This window comes from Ambystoma mexicanum, chromosome 13 (assembly GCF_040938575.1).
Source record: "Ambystoma mexicanum isolate Mex_15411 chromosome 13, UKY_AmexF1_1, whole genome shotgun sequence".
Lineage (NCBI taxonomy): Eukaryota > Metazoa > Chordata > Amphibia > Caudata > Ambystomatidae > Ambystoma > Ambystoma mexicanum.
Window position 1 is genome coordinate 76,812,689 of NC_090938.1, and position 24,904 is coordinate 76,837,592.

Consider the following 24,904-nt stretch of genomic DNA (forward strand, 5'->3'; position numbering starts at 1 on the left):
GGAAAGGCTAAGCTTGCCCCGTGCCCCAGGGTATTGAACTAGTGACAAGGTGGTGCTCTGCCTATCTAGAAAAGTGGAAAGATAAAGAATGTCCTTCACCTCCCCTATAACTAGATTATAACCATTCCAAGAATGTGTTAGTTTATTTAGCACATTTTCAACACTTTTTTAATCAAACCGAAACCTTTCAAAATTCCTGAGTGGCGAGCTAGGCTAGAAGCCTATACTTTTATTCTTGCTTCCTTTCCACCAGAAGCTCTGAAAGGATTGAAATGAAATGGAACATTGGGGGGGGAGGCTGACACCCTATGGGCCATTCTCTAATGTACACAGTTCACATGATCTCCCAGACACATATATCCATGTTGTTTGATGAATACATGGCTTAGCAGTGGATCTCAAAGGACCACTCTCCACTGAAAGTCTTCATGACTTTGGGCAGTCGGACACGGTTCGAGAGTAAACACCCTGTCTGGATTGATGTCATCATTGGCTAAGTCAACATTTATTGCACCAAAGACATTTACAGTGCTTTCATCCAAACTGTGTTCTTTAACTCTTCACAATTATTGAGCATCAGCAAAAGACAAAAGGGCCTTTTAAGAGTTTGTTTAGTTAGTACAGACCTTTTAAGGAGGGCTGGTCAAACTGTTACACTTTTAAGGAGGCAAGCACAAAGTAAGAATGTGTGCAAGTCAGCTTCCAATGCTTACATCAAACACCTAGCTTCAACAGAAGCGCTATAAGAACACCATTGAAGTCTACGGTATCATATTCATTAATATTACCACACATATTGAAAATGGTCATTCCAGAAGTACTTGGCCCAAGAGGGCTCCCTTGCTTTGGGCTTTCAATAATGACTACACTGCAGGTATCAAAGACAGCCTCCTGCCTTATTGTTGGAAACCATTTTGTGCATTCATGTTCTAAAATAATGACAACTTTGATGACAACACTCCACAGAGCTTTGGTTCAATTTCTACTGTAAATCCATGTATCTGTTCTTCCTAGGGAAGAGGAAGCGCATTGCTGGGATTCCAGCTTCAGAAATGCAAATAAATTAATGTCCACAAACATGATCAAAAGAACATCAAGGTGCCTCCTTGTTACTGATCTATCATTCTGGAAATTGTGCGTTAGTGAGCTACGGTCTTCTTACCGCAAAGTCCATATCCGCATACAACTTTCAAATCAACACTGTTGGTGAGATTGCTTCAGGATAATACATCTCTTGTCCACATTTCGACAGTGTTACAGAGGAACCACCCTAGTAACGCACAGCTGCTATCTCTCCTGTACTAATTGTAGAGACGCTGCTACAGCCTATATTCGAAGATCAAATATATTTAAACCAAAATGTATATGGCAAGGGTCTGCAATCTGTGGCTCTCCGGGTGTTTTGGACTACAACTGCAATGATCCCTGACCATTTTCCTCTCTGGCTACAGCTGATGGGAGTAGTAGTCCAAAACATCTGGAAAGGCAGAAATTGCTGAACCCTGGAATAAAGCAAGGTATCCGACTTAAGTATATATTGTCATCTGATAATTCAGTTTATGCTGCGTTTTTTCTATAATGTCTCAAAAAATCAATGTATGTCTATTTTTACAACACGAGCAGCAAACCAGGTAACTTTGCTTGCTACAAATCAGTGGTCTGCATCCATTTGCTTTGCAGATGTTTTGGACTAGAACTATTATTAACCATACTCATCATAGTCAATGGTGAGGGATCATGTGAGTCGTAGTACAAATCATCTGGAGAGCCACAGTTTGCAGAACCTTGCACTAGAGGACGTTTACAGGCCATTTGGTAGAAACCTCTCCTCCCCAGAAGGGGAAGGCAGAGCGGACAAAGGAAGGGATGCCCGCATCAGTGGCACACAGACAGTAAAAGCCTCTTTCTTTTCAAAAGTAGTTTGATATATAGTGCTATGATTTTTTTTTAACTTAGACCAACCTTAAGCAACCAACACTATGGAGACCCAAGTCAATTGTGAGGCTTCTAACGAATTCCCACAGAAAGGTACTTGAATTAGTGTCGGACTAGGCTTAGTATATGCGCCACCATGAGCCTTGATAGACTGGGATCCTGTTGTGAGGGGCTGGGGTGATGGACAATCCTTGACGCAGCTCTTCTGTCTCATAACACAGTCACAGAAGGTTGAATGCACTGAACCACCATTGCAATGACCTTGATTGTAGATTCACAGACCTTGGTTCACATTTAAACTAAATAATCACCTGGGTAATTTTAAATAGAATATATAGATTTGCTGGTCTTGCTAGGATTAGGGATAGTTACCACACTTGCCAGAACCACCCTAGCATACTCACTTATCAGTGTACACCCATAACCGCGGCCCATGGCAGGCACCACTCTACTATGTAATATCCCTATGTGGTCCTAAGAGAAGCGCATGGCATGCATGTGACATTAAGGTCCTTCTCCCACCACACCTTCACAGATTGCAATGGCATTTAAATATCTGAGTTGGGTTGTCTGCAGAAATGCCTCTTTATCTGCCACTAAGCGCTCACACTGTACAGTGTACGTGACATTTTGTACAGTGGTGATTGCCCACTCGAAAAGGTAACCAGTAGACTTGAGCGTGGTGTGTTGTGTAAGTCTTGTGAATGTTGGAGGGAAAGTACTATGATGATAGTCAACACATTTATTTAATTGCTTGTCATTTGTACCATGCAGCTTGCACCTATGTCTGAGACTGACACCTCCACCCCTGGCATCAAATATTTAGTTATCGCTTCCAGCAAATTCACAAACACAATACGTTAGGACTGGTACCCGTCAAGAACATTAGTTCATTAAAAAACAGAGAAGATGCAGGAAACAAGATGGGTGTTAATTTTGAAATTGGAAATTGCAGGATCATAGATTGCTCACGCTGAAATTATCTGTGCTGACTGGGCCTGGTTGAAACATTTGGGGAATAACTTGAAACCAATCACATTTTGGGGGTTGGAGGTCTCTTAATCTTTAAAACCTTCCTTATAGTCAAGCAGAAACCTTCACTCATGTTGTGCTGCTGAAATCACTAATATTCTTCACAGGGCCTTCTAAGATGGCTTCTGCTCTAACACAGCCTGCTAAGCCAATGCAAGCAGTGTTGCATCTTACATGTTTTTTTAATTTCCAGCACCTTTTTGCTAAATAGATTATATATGAAAAAAAGTTTTCTTTATTTTGGATTTTCTAAGAAAAGGTGGAATGGGAATTCTTTGGGCAATGGAATATTCTAGACTTGCCCTTCCAAATTTGACCCATGAGTAATTGGGCATCGTTGAACTTTCAAAGCAATGACCAGCAAATATTTGCAGGACACTTTTGGGAGGGTGGGTTCACCCAGGCTTAGTGCTGAAATGGCAGGCACTCATTTCTATAGCAGAAATAAAATGGTGTCACTTGAGCCTTGGCTCTGCACTTCTCTGAGCTAGAATACTATTCCTCTAGAAACTGTAAAGTACAGATTCCTTTAGAGCAGTTTGCATACATATCAGGCAGTAAAGGGATATGTGATAACTTTTACCCATCACTTTAGCAAAGCAATCACATATTGGTCCCATGGGTGTGTAGTCATTAAACATTTCCAACCACAGATACAGTTATTCAGATTCCAGGAGAAATAATGTTCACCATTCATTGCATTTTGACCAAAGAGTAAGCAGTTCACACGACGACCAGACCGCTACAATAATTGAAAAGAAATGACAATGACAGACTGGTATCTTTTCATATTCGGACCTCTTCAGATAAAGGTTGTATTGCCATATCTGTAGATTCAAAGTTGATGGGTAGCATGACTCAAGCATATTTTGCACTACAAATTGACCCGAAAGATCTTCACCATGTTCGTCCTTATATGTATAATCTAGATTACCTTTTGTGGGTTGATCGTAATGACAGCGATTGCCTTAGCTACCTGAACACTATGTCAGAATCTCATCAGCATTGAGAAAACACGAAGAAACCCACAGCACTGTTTCATCTATCAAGCAACCTCTTCTGGCCCACTCTGAGATGGTTGACCAAAGCAGAAATGGCATCCAAGTGTTCACACCCAAGTACTAGCTGGCCACTACATTATTTACAAAAGTTGGTTGGGATGCATGCCCAGAAAAATAAGGACCGTTGAGCAGCGTGGGCACCAATACATTCAAACACCAAGTATGAGCTTCGGAGGACGTTGAGTTAGTGCTTTCACATTCTTTGTCATTTGTGTGTACAAGAAAAAACAAACATCATTTTTCCAACATTTACGATTCGTAAAAATACAGAACTGATAGGCTAGTCACACTGCTTACAAGTGATAATAAAAATATAAAGCATAAATTAGTGTGGAACTAAACACTACCAAAGCCTGTTTTTTCCACAATTATTTCCACAGACAATAATTAGCAGACAAATACACTGTTTGCACTGGTTTGACTCAAAAGGCTGTTACAAAATTGTCTAACCGACAAGGGGGACACCATAAAATAAAGGAGCCGATTTCTGATCAGTTGCTACGGTGTGCCAAGTCAGTAATGTGCTAAGAACGTTTGTAATATACATACAGTTCAGTGTCCTCTCTCTGTGTTAAACTCACACGAAGGAAGGAAAATATAATTCTGTGACAGTGACTTCTTTTCATTTTCTAACCTTTCTCTATAAAAGAAAAACTAAAATGCGTAATTTTGGTTGATAAAGATTCTCTTCCAAGAAGAAAATTTTCACAAAAGCCATAGTTTGTCACCTTTTTATGTTTGTCAGTTATCTCTTCATGAATAAATATTATCCAATGAAAACCTCGAAAAAGGTGCGTAGACACAGTGTTATCAATTAGCTTGAATCAACTTTTTTCCTCAGTGCCGTGACTTTGTTTTTTTTTAACTAGCATCCAGAAACACAATATGATAATCGGGTATGTTATTTCTGAACAAGCTCCAAATCCTTCGCTAGATCGACCACCTTTTAACCGACAGGATGATGGAAACTGCCCTTTCTTCTTTTCTTCTTAATCTTCGACTCTTCGACTCCTGCAGATCCCATGGCAGTCTGTCCTCTCAGGCACGATATGCAGCAAAAAAGGAACGAGGAGATGCCGGGACAAAAGCCGTTGACTTTGTGGTTCCCGGTGACAACATCCTACAAGGCAGAAACTTTGACAATGTTGCAACTAGCGGTGCTAATGTTTGTTGAGTGATCAGAGCTTCCAGCAGGCCGGTTCTCACCCTCTGGGGTTAGGAGCGGTGGGGTTGGGATGCTAATTATCGCTGTAGTCATCTGGGAGGCTTTGCAATTCAATCGTAGACCATCGTCGGATTTCACGTTTAGGCTGGAGCGACTATAAAACAGAGCAAATTTGTTTAGAAGGCAAAAATAAGCATCATACACAGTTATACCAATGTATTATTTAAAAGGCAGCTTCATTTGTTTGAATTTAGAGAACTGTACTAAACACTTCAAGTATACAACTTATCCATTCTTGGCACATCAAAGATGGTTTTTCCCCCCTTCATATCATAAATCTACATGACTTGTTTGGGAACATTAGGAAAAGGTGTCTGTGTCCTCAAACCACTAAGACATCTTATACTAGTCATCAGCTGTGGCATCCAACTGCTCAACCTAGAAAAACACTCGGAGAACACCTAGTGAAACCCACATGAATTGTCGTTGCTGCTCATTTATTGTGAACCCACCATCTGATAAAGAAGTCTCTTGAACTTCAGAAGCTAATAAAACTATCACTATCTCAACACAACAGTTTCAGTTAATCCAATAACAGATATAAAAACTTGGATTAGATATGAAATTTCTATAAAGCTTCTTTGGCCTGCTGCCTGAGTCAAAGGGGAAATTTGACAATGAAGATTGTGTTTAAATGAAAGACTGCAGATTGGGATTAACTTTAAATATATAATCCTCGTTTTCAGCCCATTGATAGGATCTTCTTTAACAAACTCACTATATAGAGCCCAGCAATTTTTGGAGTTTTGTTGGATACAAATTTACAAAGTTTGTTTAATATTAATTATGAATAATTTCAAACGAGGTTGATTTATAACTCCATTTCAGTAGAAGAGCATGCTATCTTTCAGAGATATTGTGTCTGCACGATCCACCTCCCACACATTCCAATTTGCGACAACTTCTAAACTATGTTAAAAAATGCCACACTCTGGATACACAAAGATTTACAATAACTTAGATACTAGCCTCTTAGCTCATCTCTGGAAAATTGAACAGCAACACAATTCTATTTTAATTGAAAACCATTGATCAATACCTCTAGCTGACATTTTCCATACATTTTGAATCACTTCTCAAAAGAAGCACTACAATTTACAATTGAGTGGTTTGAGAAAGAAAGGGAATGCATGCCTGTCTTGACCTAACCATTCGAGAAGATGTATATCCTCTTATCACCATCAAAAGAGATATAAATTGCTTGACCAAAGGTATTTTACATGAGCTAGGAACTATTAGGGTCTGGAAAACAATGCATCAAAAAATAAAAAGTTACATCAGAACAAGGTTTAATATCCAATTTTTGGGGGATGAGAAACATAGATTATTAAACTATTCAAAATGATCTAGGAAAAGGCAGGACATCACAAAATTGACAGGACTTTCATTATAAATAGGAGATTGGCCATTCAAAAAAAGGTTTGGAAGGTAAAGATCTGAAATTTCTGGTTCCTCCCAAATATGGCACTCCCCATCTTAATCGTAGGAAACATTATAAAATATGTTTGATTGCGACATTGGTTTGAAAGTTATCTTTGAAAAAGGAAATTACACTTTCAAATGAGATTAATATTAGAAGGACTGTATGTCAAAAATTCATTATCTAATGATGGCCACGAGGAAATGATCTCTGTTATGAAGAGATCATTTATTAAACGCCTAGGCCTATGTTTGCAGTCATATTTCGGATCCAGTTGAAGGAAATGATCTAGAAATCAATTCATAATTCTTTTTGATATTGATGCTTTCAGTAGAAGTTAGCACTGATTTTAAGCAGGAGGTATATCTTTTCTACCATTCTAGGTATTTCTCTGTAGTTCCACATTTCCCCCTCCTTTCATCTTTTGAAAAATTAATTTGACCACAGAAGTCAATAAAGCATATCAGGATGAGCGCCTTTCTCTGGAGGAAGGATGGTTCATCCACACTCTCTGGAGAATCAGGACTTGAGTACGCCTCTGTGTGCACTCACACGTGATGGATGTTAACAACTGAATGGACCGTTCCTGAGGAATTATTATTTGCCAAATCCAATCAGAAGGGACTACTCTGTGACTCTTGGAAAGGCATCGATCAATTTACAGTTCACACTGCAGCTCTGCCGAAAAGCCATCTCACAGTCTACAGGGGTCCAAACCCTTATTGACAAGTTGAGACTGTATTCATTTTCTGATTCAGAATGTACATTTGTCTCACCCCCACTTCCTATGCACACACACACACATGCACCGGTCTGAAGAGATCCACATTTAGTAGTGTCCTGCTTCATTGATTAGCTGGTTGAGTGCATAAAAGTATGTGAGTCCCCAAATCTTCCTAGTAGATTTGCAGGAGTAGGTATCCACCCCGCAGCCTACAATCTTTAAAATAAGCATGCAATTTTGTTCTTTATTTTTTGTCTACTTTTACTCACTGGGGTAGGAGTTCCGCCCTGCCACTTATTTGGCCATTTGAAGGTCTGATAATTTTAGTTCTCGTAGCTCACAGCACATTACCCATCAATGGTGGGTGGCCTGCAAAGGGAAGATGTGTAACATATCATGGATGAAAATGGATTGTCTGTAAAATTACAGGTTTTGTAAGGGATGCTTTCCCATCATTGCTTTGTCCGAGGGTGTGTCAAAAAAGGTTAAACACACACACACCATCTGTAGTGCGTATCTTCTCAAAGACTTCATCATTATCTTCTCCAAGCACACATTACAGCAGATATAGAAATTTGGCCAGTAGGTAGAGGGATATCTTGACAAGCAGACCATGCCTCCTGAGTAAAAATGAGGGATCAAGGGCATTTTTACGACATTACGTAGGTCTCAACTGATTGTGGTCAGATGCCCTGAGACTTTTGCCTGGCTGAAGGAAGTTACAAACATTCCAAGAGACGCCCAGTAAAGGGTTTCTAGCAGGAATTTCTAGCTCAGGCAACTTGTGCCCCAGAGGATTAGAGTTAGTGTTTGCACATGGAGCGCACATCTTGGAAGTATACAGTTACACTGGAATTATTCCCAACTCGGCTTGCACACAAGCCACACTGAAATCAAGCCTATATCAGAGGTCAAAGTTCGGGTGGCTTGAGCATTTGTATATTTCAACCACTTGTCATAAACGTTTTTGGATTGTTCTCTTTCAACTCTATATGGTTTTTGAATTGCAAGCTGCCGAAACAAGGTCTTTCTTGGATACCAACCTCAAGCTTAGCACTGACTCCTTCATAAGGACCTCTATCAGACAAGAGTAAATTCCAAGCACTGAAGCAATCCATGTGTTTGATCTGGACCTTGTGCTATTTTTAAGCACTCACAGTAACAGGGATATACATGATTACATGAAATCGATTTTGGCGAATTCGATTTAATCGATTTTCTTTTTGCATTTTACACTGCAAATTAATGTGGGGGTAAACCTCGTGCAGCCCCCACCTTAATGTATAACCAAACCCAATCCCCCATCTACACTGTGGTGAAAAATATAAAAAGAGAATTTGATTGAATTGAATTCGGCAAAATAGTAGTCAATCCAATGATATGATACCAGTAATAGATAATGCAAGACATTTGTTTGCATTTACTTTTGAGCACTGTTACTCTTCATTTGAAGAAAGCGTGGGGATGGGCTGTGTACTTTATGGGGATCACAAGAGCTCCAAGGAAGAGTGACTGAGGATTATGTAGAGTGGCAGAGTGGGAAACCGGGAGAGGGATGAAGAAAATGTGAAAGGGTAACTGAGCAGTGAGAGAGGGAGAGAGAACCAGAAACAATGTGTAGTTATCTAAGAGGGTGAGAGTAAATGTCCAAAGGTGGTAAAATACGAGTAAGAAAGGGGGAGAGATAAAGTAGGAGAAGGTAGGAGAAAGAGACATTGTAGAATTTGAGTAGTTTCCGGAACCACTGAGAGAGAGTGAGAAAGAGAAATAAAGAATGCAACACCAGAGAAGGCAGCTGGGTCCGGAACAGGAAATGGTGTTAGCTGATAATCAGAGGGACAGAGAAAGCGAAAGAGAGAAACTGAGAGATGGAGAAAAAGAGAGAGACACAGACTTAGAAAACACGAGACAAGTACCGGAGTACAAAAGAGAGGGAAGGAAAACTAACGGAAAAGAAAGAGACCATTTGGCAGTTGGCTTGATTCTGCAAAGAATGTTTTTGCAGAGAAAGGAAAGGAAAGAAATGAGCAGAGAGAAAGAGAGATAAAGCAAGAGAGCGACAGAGAGAGAGAGAGAGAGAGACAGAGAGAGACAGAGAGAGAGAGAGAGAGACCGGGATGGAGAAGAGGTACAAGAAAGAGACAGGGAGAGGAGAGGAGAGGTGAAAGGAGTGAGTGAAGAAAATGGAGAAAGAAGTGTTTCAAAGAGAGAACTAAGAAAAGAATAAGAGAGAACTTTGGAGTAGGATCAATTTGGGAAACATTGATTTGGCAGAGAAAATAAAGACATGGGGAGAGAGAGTTTGTGAGAAAGTGAGATATATAAATAGAGAGGGGTGTGTGAAAGAGAGGTAATGGAGATAACGAGAACGGGTTCAAGGAGTGAGGAGAGAAAGAAGAGTTCAAAGACTAAGAGCTAAGGAGAAAGAAGAGGGAAGTTTGGACTCAGCAGGATTAGGATACATTGATTTGGCACAGAAAAGAAAGGAAAGAGAAGGGAGAGAGAGAGAGAGAGAGAGAGAGAGAGAGACGGAGAGAGAGAGAGAGAGAGAGAGAGAGAAAGAGAGAGAGAGAGAGAGAGAAAGAGAGAGAGAGAGAGAGAGAGAGAGAGAAAGAGAGAGAGAGAGAGAGAGAGAAAGAGAGAGAGAGAGAGAGACCACACTGCAATATTCGGTATCTGTTTGTATGGAAAGGTAGGTCACACATGCCTAACCTGTGCACCCTTAGAAATGATTTTCGATGGTTTTCTTTTGCGAATGAAATTTGCTGTAGTAAATGCAAAATGTCTTTACTTTTCAATGGCAAGCCCATGTGAAACAAAAGCCTGTCGTAAATTCTGAATCATTGATTATTACATAAATTGCAGCAATTTTCTCAAATCCCAAATCCAGGCTTTTGGTGATTAATAAGACTACAGGCACTTCTCTGGATATTTTACGAAGCTATATTAAACAACAACAGATTTTTCTCACGCAGACCTGGAATTAAATGTATTTACTTACGGGAAGCATCATAATTCATTACACAGAGACACCAGTGTGTAGGCAATAATAAAACACATCACATTGCATCATCAGTTCGTTCTAGCACGATCTTTTGTCTCTAAAATTATGCTGGGTTTCCACTGCATTTTTCTTGTATTTCAAAATTGTTTAAGTTCTCTATTATCGTGACATGATCAGTGCACCCATTCTTTAAAAAAAAGTCTTACTTACTGTGTACATGTTCATTTACCAGGGGCACACATCGGTAATATCTTCATCCTAGAAACATGGTCATAATAAAATGGTCCTCCAGATCAAAATATTCCTCCAGTATTAATCAGTCCGCCAGACCGCCCTGCAGTCCACAATGCACCTCCAGTATTAAACAGAGCTCCAGACCTCCCTCCAGTCCACAATGCACCTCCATTATTAAACAGAGCTCCAGACCTCCCTCCAGTCCACAATGCACCTCCAGTATTAAACAGAGCTCCAGACCTCCCTCCAGTCCACAATGCACCTCCAGTATTAATCAGTCCGCCAGACCTCCCTGCAGTTCAAAGCATACCTCCAGTATTAAACAAAGCTCCAGACCTTCCTCCAGTCCACAATGCACCTCCAGTATTAAACAGAGCTCCAGACCTCCCTCCAGTCCACAATGCACCTCCAGTATTAAGTTTACCAGACCTCCCTCCAGACCACAATGCACCTCCAGTATTAAGTTTACCAGACCTCCCTCTAGTCCACAATGCACCTCCAGTATTAAACAGAGCTCCAGACCTCCCTCCAGTCCACAATGCACCTCCAGTATTAAGTTCACCAGACCTGTCGCCAGTCCACAATGCACTTCCAGTATTAATCAGTTCACCAGACCTGCCTCCAGTCCACAATGCACCTCCAGTATTATACAGTACGCCAGACCTTCCTGCAGTCCACAAGGCACCTCCAGTATTAATCAGTCCGCCAGACCCCTGTCCAGTCCACAATGCACCTCCAGTATTAATCAGTCCGCCAGACCTCCCTGCAGTCCACAATGCACCTCCAGTATTAAACAGAGCTCCAGACCTCCCTGCAGTCCACAAGGCACCTCCAGTATTAATCAGTCCGCCAGACCTCCCTGCAGTCCACAAGGCACCTCCAGTATTAATCAGTCCGCCAGACCTCCCTGCAGTCCACAAGGCACCTCCAGTATTAATCAGTCCGCCAGACCCCTGTCCAGTCCACAATGCACCTCCAGTATTAATCAGTCCGCCAGACCCCTGTCCAGTCCACAATGCGCCTCCAGTATTAAACAGAGCTCCAGACCTCCCTACAGTCCACAAGGCACCTCCAGTATTAATCAGTCCGCCAGACCTCCCTCCAGTCCACAATGCACCTCCAGTATTAATCAGTCCGCCAGACCCCTGTCCAGTCCACAATGCACCTCCAGTATTAATCAGTCCGGCAGACCCCTGTCCAGTCCACAATGCGCCTCCAGTATTAAACAGAGCTCCAGACCTCCCTCCAGTCCACAATGCACCTCCAGTATTAATCAGTTCACCAGACCTGCCTCCAGTCCACAATGCACCTCCAGTATTAATCAGTCCGCCAGACCTCTGTCCAGTCCACAATGCACCTCCAGTATTAATCAGTTCACCAGACCTGCTCCAGTCCACAACGCACCCCCAGTTTAATCAGTGCACCAGACCTCCGTCCAGTCCACAATGCACCTCCAGTATTAATCAGTCCGCCAGACCCCTGTCCAGTCCACAATGCACCTCCAGTATTAAACAGTTCACCAGACATGCCTCCAGTCCACAATGCACCTCCAGTATTAATCAGTCCGCCAGACCTCCGTCCAGTCCACAATGCTCCAGTATTAAGTAGTCTACCAGACCTCCCTCCAGTCCACAATGTACCTCCAGGATTAAACAATATGCAATACCTCCCTCGAGTCTACACTGTACCTTCAGTATTAGACAGTATGCCAGACCACCCTCCAGTCCCCAATGTACCGCCAGTATTAAACAATCTGCCAGACCTCCCTCCAGACAGCAATGTACCTCCAGGATTAAAGAGTCTGCCAGACCTCCCTCTAGGCCACAATGTATCTCCAGAATTAAGCAATCCGCCAGACCCCTGTACATACCACAATGCACCTCCAGTATTAAACAGAGCTCCAGACCACCCTGCAGTCCACAATACACCTCCAGTATTAATCAGTTCACCAGACCACCCTGCAGTCCACAATACACCTCCAGTATTAATCAGTTCACCAGACCTCCGTCCAGTCCACAATGCACCTCCAGGATTAAAGAGTCTGCCAGACTTCCCTCTAGGCCACAATGTACCTCCACTATTAAACAGTCCATCACATCTCCCTCCAGTTTAAAGCATACCTCTAGTATTAAGAGAAGGCCAGACCTTCCTCCAGTCTGCAAAATTCTTCTCGTATTAAACAGTCTGCCAGCCATCCTCTAGTCACAATACAATCCACAAGACCTCCCTCCAGCCCACAATGTACCTCCAGTATTAAACAGTACCAAGACCTCTGTCCAGTCCACATGGTACCTTCAGTATTAAATAGTCCTCCAGATCTCTCTGCAGTCTGCATTGTACCTCCAGTATTAAACAGTATGCCCTACCTCACTACAGCCCACAATTTACCTCCAGTATTAAAAAGTATGCCAGACCTTTAGTCAGTCTACAATCTACCTTCAGGATTAAACAGTAATCCCAACATCCTTTCAGTCCACAATCTACCTCCAGTATTAAACAATCCTTCAGATGTCTCCCCAGTCCACAATGTACTGTAAGGAAGGTATGGTATCAAACAGTGAAGACAGACACAACTGATCACAGTTCAAGGGTGTTTATTTAGCAAAGATGTGTTGGTTGAATGTCTATCTAAACCTAAATCTAAGGATGGGAGCAAGCTATGACCATCCAATAATAATAACACAGTCCTAGTGGAGTATTTATTAAAATAAAAGAGCCTATACTAATAAACATATTGCCAATCCTTACTTCTAAATACAAATGGTGTGGGAAAATTATGTATGCAAAAGAAACGTGTTTGAGAAGCAATATTTTAGGACAGATGATTAGTTGCCTTTCCTTCCCTCCGTTTTCAGCACAAGGCAAGGTGGCACACTCGAGCTTCACACACACTCTCGCTTCTACGCCACAAGGATGCAGTTCAAAAGTTAAGTATCTGGCCTTCCGCGCCAAAGTCTTTTCCCCAATTAAAGTCTCTTATTGCAGAGGGCCAGACATAACAAACAAGTATCAAAGTTCCTTTCTCTTTAAGGGTTTTCACATTCACCACATTTCACAAGTTCTTAGGTTTACTGTTTAGTACAGGTCTATCCCAGCCGGGTTTGGACTGCCTTAAACTCAAGTTCACAGCTGGTCTCCCTCGGTCGGGGTCAGACCACTATGAACACATTTTCTTGCATTTTTTTCGATATCAAAATTCCAAGACTTTCCACCGTGCAATGGATTTTTCTTAAACCATCGCAGGACCACTTCGATTAATTTCATCCATGAGATTTACTTATTTACTTTTGCTTCTGGCACTTCTTGGCTGGGTACTTCCTACAGAGACTTTCTATTGAGCACAGCCTGGGTGCCAGAACTCTCTGTTACTTTGTTTCATACCCTCTCGGTTTCATGTTAAAGTTCATCTTTTCTGTTTTTATCACATGTGTATATATTCTTTGTTCTCGCGCTCTTCATTCAATGTTGCCGCTTGCAAATGTGACTTCAACACAGACCGGTCTTGCATCTGTTTTCCCAACTCACCGGCTTTGTTGATTTCTCTGGCGCTGCTTTGATCCTGGAGTTAAGGACGGTACCACGGCAGCTGCAGCTCCTCCCAGACTTGACCAGTCATGTAGGAGGGTCCCAGGTATCTCCGACACACAATGCAGGACTCTTCAGTCTCATTCCCTGGCCTTAAACTTTGATATCTGAAGGTTTCTGGCAAGTAACAGTTTCTCGCCTGAGAGGTCAAGGGTATCTCCCTCTTTGCATTCCCTTCTCGGTGTGCTGTATTTCTCCCCTCATTCAGCTGCTGCCTGGGACAACCTGCTCCTTCGTGTGCTTTGCCTCACTCAGAGTATGCTCTCATGCTAAGCCTTTTATCAATGTGGGTGAGCTTAATGGAAGTCAGGTGTGTGCTGTTAACTCTAATTGCCTGACCGTAGTAGTGGGACATGTCAGGTACAATGCTTGTGTATGAGTCTATTTTCTCCCAGAGCTGGCTGTCCATGTGAAAGTGATTGTGAAGGGAAGGGGGGGGATACAGTTCCCAGGTATCCTACCTCAGGGGGATAACTTGTCTCGCTATCAGGTGTCCCCCTCACACTCCTCGAAGATCCCTCACCCAGGTAATCCTCCCGCACTGGTCCACCCCCAGAGTCTGGATTCAAAGGCGAAGGCCGTGCCCTGGCCATCTGAGGGAAAGATCCCCCTTGATTAGCAGGACCTGAACCAGAGAGGGTCTGCTGAAGCGAAGCATTGCGGAGACACCAGAATGAAGTGAAAGCAGTCACGAGAGGAAAGCAGGTGGTGCCCCTTTGATGCATAACCGTGAACGAGCCTGAAAACACCAACAAGAGCCGGTGAGTCATCCCTAGGTTACTAGGGACCTCGGGGCATATCGGTAACCCGCCAAACACGACCAATAGTAATTAGAGGGTCAGAAGAAGAGAAAGCAAAGAAACTAATTATTAAACAAGGAAGTGAATTGCAAACAAGTCCCCTGTGAGTATGTGAATGCATGGATGCAAATACATGGGGAACCCAAACCGAAAGATATATCAAGAACCATCTCTGCGATAACCTGGGGATCACCTCTCAGGCCCTGGTGTGACTGACTTCTTTAATCTCTGATCGACCCTCCCAGGTTCAACTTGGGTCCTTCCTCTCCTCTATCTCTATCTCTACCTGTGGTGTTCCCCAGGGGTCTAACCTCTCTCCCTGGCTGTTTAACCAATACCAATACCTGGCACTTCTTGCCCACCAAGTTGCTGCGCTCTGCCCCAACTACCAGTTGGGATCCTCCCATCCCCTGCACACTAATGGGGCACGCTTCGAGAGCATGAAATGCTTTCGAATGATAGGTTGTAGTTAAATTAGTGTTTCCAAATAACAGATATGCTACAAGTATAACACATCAACGAAATTGTTTTTGTAAAAAAGACGAAGCATCACTCATTTATTCATGTAGGATAGATGAAGCATAAAAAACACATAAAAAAGTCCAGTATTATCCGCTGTAGTCCTGTATTGTAGGCTGGCACATTTCAAGGATGATCCTCTTCTTCCAGAGCCTTTTAGGACATTGAAGGCCAGTAGCAGCCGGTGAATTCAAGATGTGTTAGACAGCAAGGCTGTGGGGGGCACTATATTCTATTCTTAACGGACATAGGGCCTCATTACACGGTAGGCGTTAAGGGATTACCGGCACCGGTAAGGGCACCGGTGCCGGTAATCCCTTACCGCCCTACTACGAGGTTCCTTAGCGGGTCCCTTCCTTAATGCCTGGTTTTACCAGGTGTTAAGGACGGGACCCGCTAAGGGACTTCAGAGCTAATAACGGTACCGCAATTTGCGGTACCGTTATTAGCTCCATCCCCATTCCCATTGAGCCCTATGGGGGCTCAATGGGAATGGGGAATGGTTCCCGGAATGGGGATTTACCGGTCCCGCAAAGGTCGGAATGACCTGGTAAGTCCCTATTCCGGGAACACGGACCCGGAAGGCGGTAAGGGGTAGCCATGGCGCTAATAGCGCCATGGCTACCGCCTACCGTGTAATGAGGCCCATAGTCTTGTAGTGGGAACTTCAGGAAATCCGTGGTCACGGAAAGACTCCCTAAGTCAAACTCAATAGTCTATTAGACACGCGTACGATAGTAAGCGATGGCTTACAGCCAAAAGGCTGAGATCAAGTTTAGTTTGTTGTACCTGTTTCAATACAGCCATTCGTGATTCACCGCACAGTAAACTGCCATTAACATGGCATCACTCGCAGCACCACGCGGTTTTGTCCACGCATCGCTTACTATTGTACGCATGTCTAATAGACTATTGAGTTTGACTTAGGGAATCTTTCGATAACCACGGATTTCCTGACGTTCCCATTACAAGACTAGGGCCTCATCACGACTTCAGCCGTAATGCGGCGGATTATCTGCCGGACGTAAATAGCGGTGACGCCAAGGCCCCCGGCGGATTATCGTGCACGCGCCCCGGTCCATGGCGGTATCGCGAATAGCGCGAACCATTAAATCCTACGCACGTGCGCTACCGCCATATCGCGCTCATAGCGCGCGGGAAACGCGTCACTGCCGGAACGGGAAATAAAGCAACGGCCATCTTGAAAATCACAATCCGTCGGATATCACAGCCCCTGGAAGCCATCCACGCCATCCAACCCCAAAACATGTCTCAGGAGCGCCCTAGGGGCAAGACCGCCCTGGACAGGGTGCAAAAGCCCAAATTCAGTGACCAGGAGCTAACTGTACTGGTCGAGGAGGCCGAGATACACCACGAGGAGCTGCAGCAGCACAAAACAAGTGGCCAGCGCAGAGCACAAATTTGGCGAACAATCAGCCAAAGGGTCAGTGCTGTGGGGCGCATGCCCCGGGATGGGGAGGATTGCCGCAAGCGCCTGAACGACCTGCGCATGCGAGTCCGTGGCATCCTGTCACAGCACCGGAGTGCAAGTAGGGCCACTGGAGGAGGCCCAGCACCACCCCCACCCGAACTCACACTTTGGGAGGAGAAAATGACAGCCCTGATAGATGTTGGCACCATCGAGGGCATTGGTGGAGCGGAGGCAGGCACTGGCATCGACCCAACTGCAGGTGAGTCCCACCCCCGAATGCATGCAGCTGAAAGTGCCACACATGCAAACCCTGAGTGAATGAATGCGAAGAAATGTGTGTGAGGTACTGCATACACCCATAAGTGAGGCCTACATCCATTGAACCATAGTGCTGCCTAGACGACCCTGCACGTGCAGTGCATGAATGACAGGGGCAGGGGATAGACATCCATAGTCATAGGACAGCTACGTAGAGTTTGAGTGTGCATGAATACACCCCCAAAACCCAGAGCGCAGTGCACCCCAACCACGCATGCAATCTTGTCACTCCAACATTCCCATGCAGTGTACCTCCATACACACTCACAAAAAGCACCACATGGCGACTGAAAAGAATGCAACTTGAATGTGTGATTGATACTGTCCTCAATCACACTTGTTGGCATGAACTGCATCACACAAATATATGTAGCATTGAACTCAAACCACACCCTATGTACCCCACAGGCACACGTCGATCCCAACGGGACGAAGATGATGGGGAGGAGGCCACACCAACACAGCGCCCATGGCAGCGCACCTCCACCAGCACCACCACCCCACAAAGAGGCCGTACGGAAGGGAGACGACCCAGGCCAACACCCACTTCACCCCAACGCAGCCCCACCAGACAGCAGCAGCAGCCACATGGCCGCAGGTAGGCCACGGCCAGCTCGCCCCAAGCCACCAGTCACAGCCCCGAAGCTGAAGGACAGAGGTCTGGATCTGAGCCTGACGTGGGAGCAATACCTCCACGTGGCTATCATGCCGGAGGACAGCACTCTCCCGGAAGGAGTGAGGCTGAAGGGATGGTCACACCCCAGGGAAGCCCAAGCCCAGGCACACACCATGAACTAAGTCGACATGTGCCTGTGCATCGTGTCTGCACACCACAGCCGGATGTGGACACGCCATCATATGGCAGCCCAGAAGACCGGCACTCTGAGCCAGGTAGCCCTGTCCAATCTGGCGCTATGTCGCCATCCAGCCCCCCCGACAGCCCACAAGTCGCAGGCCAACACAAGACACACCAGGGGTGCCCTTCGTCACTGGGGCAGCAGTGATGGACCGACTCAACATTATTGAGGCAAAACAGGCCAGGGTGGAATCAATGGCCAAGGTGCAGAGCCGGCACATCAAGGCTGTCAGTGCACCTATATGACATGGGTGCAAATACATAGCGCGGGACAATGCGCGCACATGTAGAGTTGTTGAACAATGTACCGCTGCCCTGACAGGCTTCGGGCAACGAGTGAGGGAGGGAAACAACCTCATGCGACAGCACATGATGGCCGCCCCTTCAGTCCCTTCGACATCGACCACACCCGCGGAGGGATCCCTCGAGCCATCTCCTAGGCGCCCGTCCATGTGCCACCTAAGGGCACGCACACCAGAGGGGCCCGGAAAAGGAAAGCGCCCACGACCATCCTAGTGGTGCATGGCATCGTTGTTGGTGCCCTGATAAGACACATGTACCTATCTGCACAGTTGGGGGTAGTTCACTGGGGGGAGGGGGGATTGTGTGCTGGGTGTTTACTGGGGGGATGGGGGATTGTGTGCTGGGTGTTCACTGGGGGGAGGGGGGATTGTGTGCTGGGTGTTCACTGGGGGAGGGGGGATTGTGTGCTGGGTGTTCACTGGGGGAGGGGAGATTGTGTGCTGAGTGTTTACTGGGGGGAGGGGGTTTGTTGGACGGAAAATAAATCACGTTAGAAAAATCACAATGCATGGACAGTAGTGATTGTTACTAATGCAATTTAATGTTGAAGTGACATATTTCCAATTTACCCATTACCCATTTCTAAAAGAATCCATCTATCAATCCATGTCTTGCCAACCTCCCTACCCTCAACCCAATCCTTTGTGGCTGCACATGAGCATCAGGGGGCAGTGGCACATTTCTGCGACAGCAGATGTTGTGCAGCATGGCACATGTCAGTACAATTTTGCCAACTTTTTCTGGTGCATACATCATTGCCCCTCCCGTGCGGTCGAGGCTCCGGAAGCATGCCTTCAGCAGTCCAAGTGCCCTCTCCACGCACATCCGTGTACGGGCATGGCCAAGGTTGTATGCCCGCTCCACCGCCGTATGTGGGTGATGCACAGGGGTCATGAGCCACGTGTACTGGGGATATCCAGAATCACCTGCAGGGGAAAGAAAGCCGGTATGGGGACAAGGTAAGTCCAGTGGGTGTACAGTGCTCTGTCATCAGTGTGATTTTGCCATATTTGTCATTTGGCCTATGACATTGTGGAGTGTGCTGTCCTACGGGCACGATTGAATCAATGGGGTACTCTCCACTTGGGAAGCCTATGTTTCTGTATGTAACAGTACTCATTCACTTGTCGCAGGATAAGGGGGCCCTTCCATCTACTTCTGCATGACAGAAGTGGCTGCCTCATGTGTCATTCAAATCCATTTGGCTACAGTTGCATTTGCTGGTCGTCACTATTCTGTACTGTTCTCCATGCATTTCCCTGGTCATTTTGGGGACAGTGTTTGTGGGATGTACATTGTCATTACTCGGCCTACTTATGTGCGGTGCATTTGTGGATGTGCCAGCTTATGGTTTGGAATTTCATTACTGTCGGATGGCCAGGGTGGAATTTCTGTACTGTGTCAGTGTTGGGAGCCTTGGTGCTACTCACACAGGAGGCTTAATTGTGGTGGGGCTTCCATATGTCACTGTTCCGCCACATGTCTCTTGCATCCTGCATGGGTGTGTTCTGCTGCGTTGGACATGTCCAAGGTTTATCGTGCAAGGTGCTTGAATGTGAATGCTGCAGTAATGCTACTGCCTATTGGGAATGATGGATTCCGTGACAGGCACCATCAGTTGTGGATTGACATGCTTTATGGTATACATTTGTACTCACCCAGCAGCCATGTGTTTTGGCCATGGTGCCTTTCCATGTATGCCGGCGGGGTACTGTTGCGCAGGACCGTGGAGTCGTGTGTGGATCCTGGGTAGCGGGCACAGCAGTGACTGAAGGTGAGGTCAGGTCCACATGTCATCTGCACATTGAGGGAATGGTACAGTTTACGGTTTCTGTAGGCAGCCTCATGCGCCTGGGGTGGTACGAGTGCCACATGTGTGCAGTCCAGGGCTGCTATTACATTCGGGACTTGGGCAATGGCATAGAATTGACCCTTCAGCTGGTGCACCTGTGCCTGTGTGGCTGGCAATGCAATGTGTTCGTTCACATGATTCAACAGTGCATCAAGCACCTGTCCCAGCATGGCACTGAATGTGGACTGGGCCATTCCATGCATCATGGCAACGGTATGTTGGTAGCTGCCAGTCCCAAGAAATTGAAGCACAGACACGAGCTTCACTAGGGGAGGTACTGCCGTGGTGGTGGCTATGGGGCTGCCAATGTCACCCTGGATTGTGTCCAGCAACTGTGTGATGGTTGCCCTGTCCACCCGATAGTCTGTCACCAACTGACCATCAGTCAGGGCCCAGGGTGTTGGCCTGACCCTGGGGATGGCTGGCCGCCTTGCTGGTGCTGCTCTCCTCCTCCTTCTCCTCATCCCCACTGCCCCCTGCACGCCCAGGGCCCTGGCCTGGTTGGCTGGCCTCTGTAGCTCCAGGCGCAGCAGGTAGAAGTCAAAATCAAGGCTCCCGGCTCCAAATGGCAGCATGGTGTTGGGGAGGGTGTGTTGTGCATGGGTGGCTCCTTTCTAGGCCTCTGATTTGCATTGGTTCCACCTGGGCCCTGATTGCTGTCTCCTGCCTGCTCCTGCTGGTGTAATGGTGTTGGGGAGGGTGTGTTGTGCATGGGTGGCTCCTTTGTAGGCCTCTGATTTGCATTGGTTCCACCTGGGCCCTGATTGCTGTCTCCTCCCTGCTCCTGCTGGTGTAATGGTGTTGGGGAGGGTGTGTTGTGCATGGGTGGCTCCTTTGTAGGCCTCTGATTTGCATTGGTTCCACCTGGGCCCTGATTGCTGTCTCCTCCCTGCTCCTGCTGGTGTAATGGTGTTGGGGAGGGTGTGTTGCGCATGGGTGGCTCCTTTGTAGGCCTCTGATTTGCATTGGTTCCACCTGGGCCCTGATTGCTGTCTCCTCCCTGCTCCTGCTGGTGTAATGGTGTTGGGGAGGGTGTGTTGTGCATGGGTGGGTCCTTTGTAGGCCTCTGATTTGCATTGGTTCCACCTGGGCCCTGATTGCTGTCTCCTCCCTGCTCCTGCTGGTGTAATGGTGTTGGGGAGGGTGTGTTGTGCATGGGTGGGTCCTTTGTAGGTCTCTGATTTGCATTGGTTTCACCTGAGCCCTTATTGCTGTGGCCTGTGTTCTGTTACCTCCAGCTTTTTGCTGGTGGTATTTTCGGCGGATTATCCTCCGCTTTTCTGGCGCTAATAGCGCCTACGCCGGACTCGTGATTGCTGATGTTTTAGCGTGAATGGTTCCTGGCACTGTTATGGCCCGCACTTGTACAGCCGGCTGTACTTGCGCCGGCTGTATTTGCGCCGGCGGTATTTCGACTCGTGATCCGACGGTCCCTTAAAATCGGCGCTAATAGCGTTACCGCCGATTTTAAGGGTTACTGCCAAAGTCGTGATGAGGCTGTATGTCCAATAAGAACAGAACATAGTGCCCCCCACAGCCTTGCTGTCTAACACATCTTGAATTCACCGGGTACTACTGGCCTTCAATTTCCTAAAAGGCTTTGGAAGAAGAGGATCATCCTCGTAACACATCAGCCTACAATACGGGACTACAGCGGTTAATATTGGACTTTTTTATGTGTTTTTTATGCTTCATCTATCCTACATGAATGAATGAGTGATGCTTCAGCTTTTTTACAAAAAGAAAAAGTGTTGATGTGCTATACTTGTAGCATAGCTGTTATTTGGAAACACTAATCTGACTACAACCTATCATTCTAAAGCATTTCACGCTCTCGAAGTGTGCCCCAATAGTGTGCAGGGGACGCGAGTATCCCAACCTTGGGTCCTTTCTCTCTTTTCTGACCACATATGATCACTTTTTTTGTTTGTTTCATTTACAGTTGTGGCAGGCTGAAGCTTTCACTGGCTTATTACAAAAAGGGGCTATCCCAATTTTACCTCAATCTGAACATACTATTGCCCTCAATGGCCTGCTCTTATGGCTAGTAATGCCAAAGGGTTACTTCTTTGCAATAGAACTTTTGACCTCGGATTATTGGCAGACTCATTAAAAGACTGGGGGCCTCATTACGACCCTGGCGGTGCGGAGTGAACGGCGCAGTAAAAGGTGCCGGTGCCGTTCACTCTGTACCGCTGCATTACGAGGTCCCCTCGCGGGACCCAGGAAGCAACACCTGGGAAAACCAGGCGTGCTTACCGGGTCCCGCGAGGGGAAGAGGGAGCAAACAACGGGCCATCTCGTAATGACCCGTTGTTTGCTCCCTCTCCCATTCCCATTCAGCCCTATGGCGGCTGAACTGGGAATGAGGAAGGACCGTGTCCGGGTCCTTGAAGGGAGGAATTACCGGGCCTTCCAAACTCGGAATGGCCCGGTAAGTCCTCATTCCGAGGACCTGGACCCCGACGCGATTTCGGCGGCAGCCATGCCGCCAATAGCGGCATGGTTACCGCCGAACTCGTAATGAGGGCCTGGGTGTCGGACTTACGTCCACCTAGAGTGGACGTTGCATCACAGACAGAAGGGTCTTATAACAGAGCAGCCCGGGCACAGGTACATAATGCCTGTCAAGTCAATATACAAAGAGAAAATATAAACAAAGCTTTACAAACCGACCCCTGCAGTGCACAGTCTCTGGTGACTACTGCAACAACATTGACCAGTAATAAGAGGGCATATGACTTTAATGTAGACTTTAAAGATGTAACACATGAAGTACCTCCACCCCTCCTGGTAAATCGACCTGAAACGTGCCCATGAAGCGACTAATAAACAAACTGCGGAGAAGGCCAGATTTAAGATGGTGTGCTCGCGGAACTTACAACTAAGAAAGTCACAGATGCCAAAAACAACCACGCGAGCATTCATGACTTTATTATGGAGCAGAGAAATGTCATTATCACCAACCTTCGGAAAATTGAAGGGAAAGAGTCTAGAGAAGGGCTGTGGAACAAGGTTCTTGCGTTGCTACGTCAGAAAACAGGCCTAGGGGTGCTCAGATTGTCTGACTTAAAGAGGCTTCGTAGGATGGACTTGAGTGGCTGGTGGACACAACCGAATAGTGACTGTGTCCTTGTTGGTTGTGGGGTCAGTATTCTACCTGCTTTCCTAAGAACATGTAAATATCTCCCCAAAGGGTCTTCAAACTGCAACTTGATTCTTTGAGACACTGCTTTAGGGAGTATCCCCTTGGTTATTTTACACCATCCCTAAATTGCTGTTATTGGATCCTTGTTTATTCATCCTTTTATGATTGCGTTCTATATGCCCTTGCTGATAATCTTTTTGTTATATGTTACTTTGTTTGTATTTTTGTTGTTGTACTGTACGGGCCCTTAAGCCTTCGGGTCAATGGAGCGCATCATAAATGCCATAAAGTAAGGTAAAGTAAAGTTATGTAAGTAGTATGAAATGTCCTTTCCTTACTATACATAGTAATTGGGGGGTGGATTGTCAGTGCGGTGGGCGGGACTGTGGCTGGAGTGTCAGTCATGAGGGTGGGAAGGGAAGGTGTAGAGTTCATTGTAGAATGATGTGTCTGACCTGAATAGAGGATACTGGCTGCATAGAATAAAAACCAACTGCAATTCAGGAACATAATAATGACCACCACTTTATCAAACATGTTTGTGCTAGTAATGCCGACGTTCGTTTCTTCTGAACATGCAATGCACACTTGGTATGGAGCTCTTTCCTTTTATCAGAATGGTCACCATTTGGATCGACCGTCCCAAGCTCAGCAGTGGTCTGAGGGAGCTCATGCAGGGTCCACATCCGTCTTGGTGGGAAAAGCTGTAATGCATCCCGGCCGGGCCTTAGTCACTTGTCTCCCATGTGGGTTGACTGTCCCCAAGGCCATCAGCTGTCCCAAGGAGATCCGGCAGGGCCCCAAACCCTTACTGGGTGGAAAAGATGTAATGTAGGCCAGCAAGAGCTCCAGGATCATTGAGGGTGATGTCCCCAGCCTTGGGCGTTTGTCTCCTATGTGGAACAACCATCCTCAAGCCCAGGTGTGGTTCCAGGGAGCCTCGGCAGGGTTCCCATCCCTGTAAAAGCTGTAGCACAGGCAAGCCAGAGCTCAGGGATGGTCACAGTTTATGTCCCCGGCCTTCGATGCCTGTCTTCCATGTGAGTCAACCATCCCCAAGTCCAGCGGCAGTCACAGGGAGCCCCGGCAGGATCCCCATCCCTACCCAGAGGGTAAAGCTGTAATGTAGTATGGCCAGAGCTCCAGGATGGCCAGAGGTGCTGCCCCCAGCCTTGGGCACCTGTCTCCCTTGTTGGTCGACCATCCCCAAGCCCAGCAACAGTCCTAGGGAGCTTGGCCAGGGTCCCCATCCCTCCCCAGAGGGAAAAGTTATAATGCAGCCCAGCCAGAGCTCAAGATGGTTGGGGGTAATGTCTCCGGGTTTGGGTGCTGTTCTCTTATGTGGGTCGACCCTCCTGGGAGGGAAAAGCTGTAACGCAGGCCAGCCAGAGCTTCAGGTCAGCCGGGGGTGCTGGCCCCTACCTTGGACCCCTGTCTTCCATGTGCATCGAAAATC

At 46.2% G+C, this 24,904-nt stretch overlaps 1 protein-coding gene across 3 annotated transcripts in view; it reads right to left on the reverse strand.

Annotated features, from left to right (window-relative positions):
- Positions 1–477: 477 nt before the first annotated feature.
- The window catches only part of KCND3 (potassium voltage-gated channel subfamily D member 3), a 952,509-nt gene continuing 928,082 nt past the window's right edge, over positions 478–24,904 (reverse strand). For all 3 annotated transcript variants that reach the window (XM_069633321.1, XM_069633320.1, XM_069633319.1), the window contains one exon: positions 478–5,347. In XM_069633321.1, coding sequence (XP_069489422.1) covers positions 5,267–5,347 — 81 coding nt within the window. In that variant the 3' untranslated portion in view covers positions 478–5,266. The remainder of the gene's footprint in view (positions 5,348–24,904) is intronic.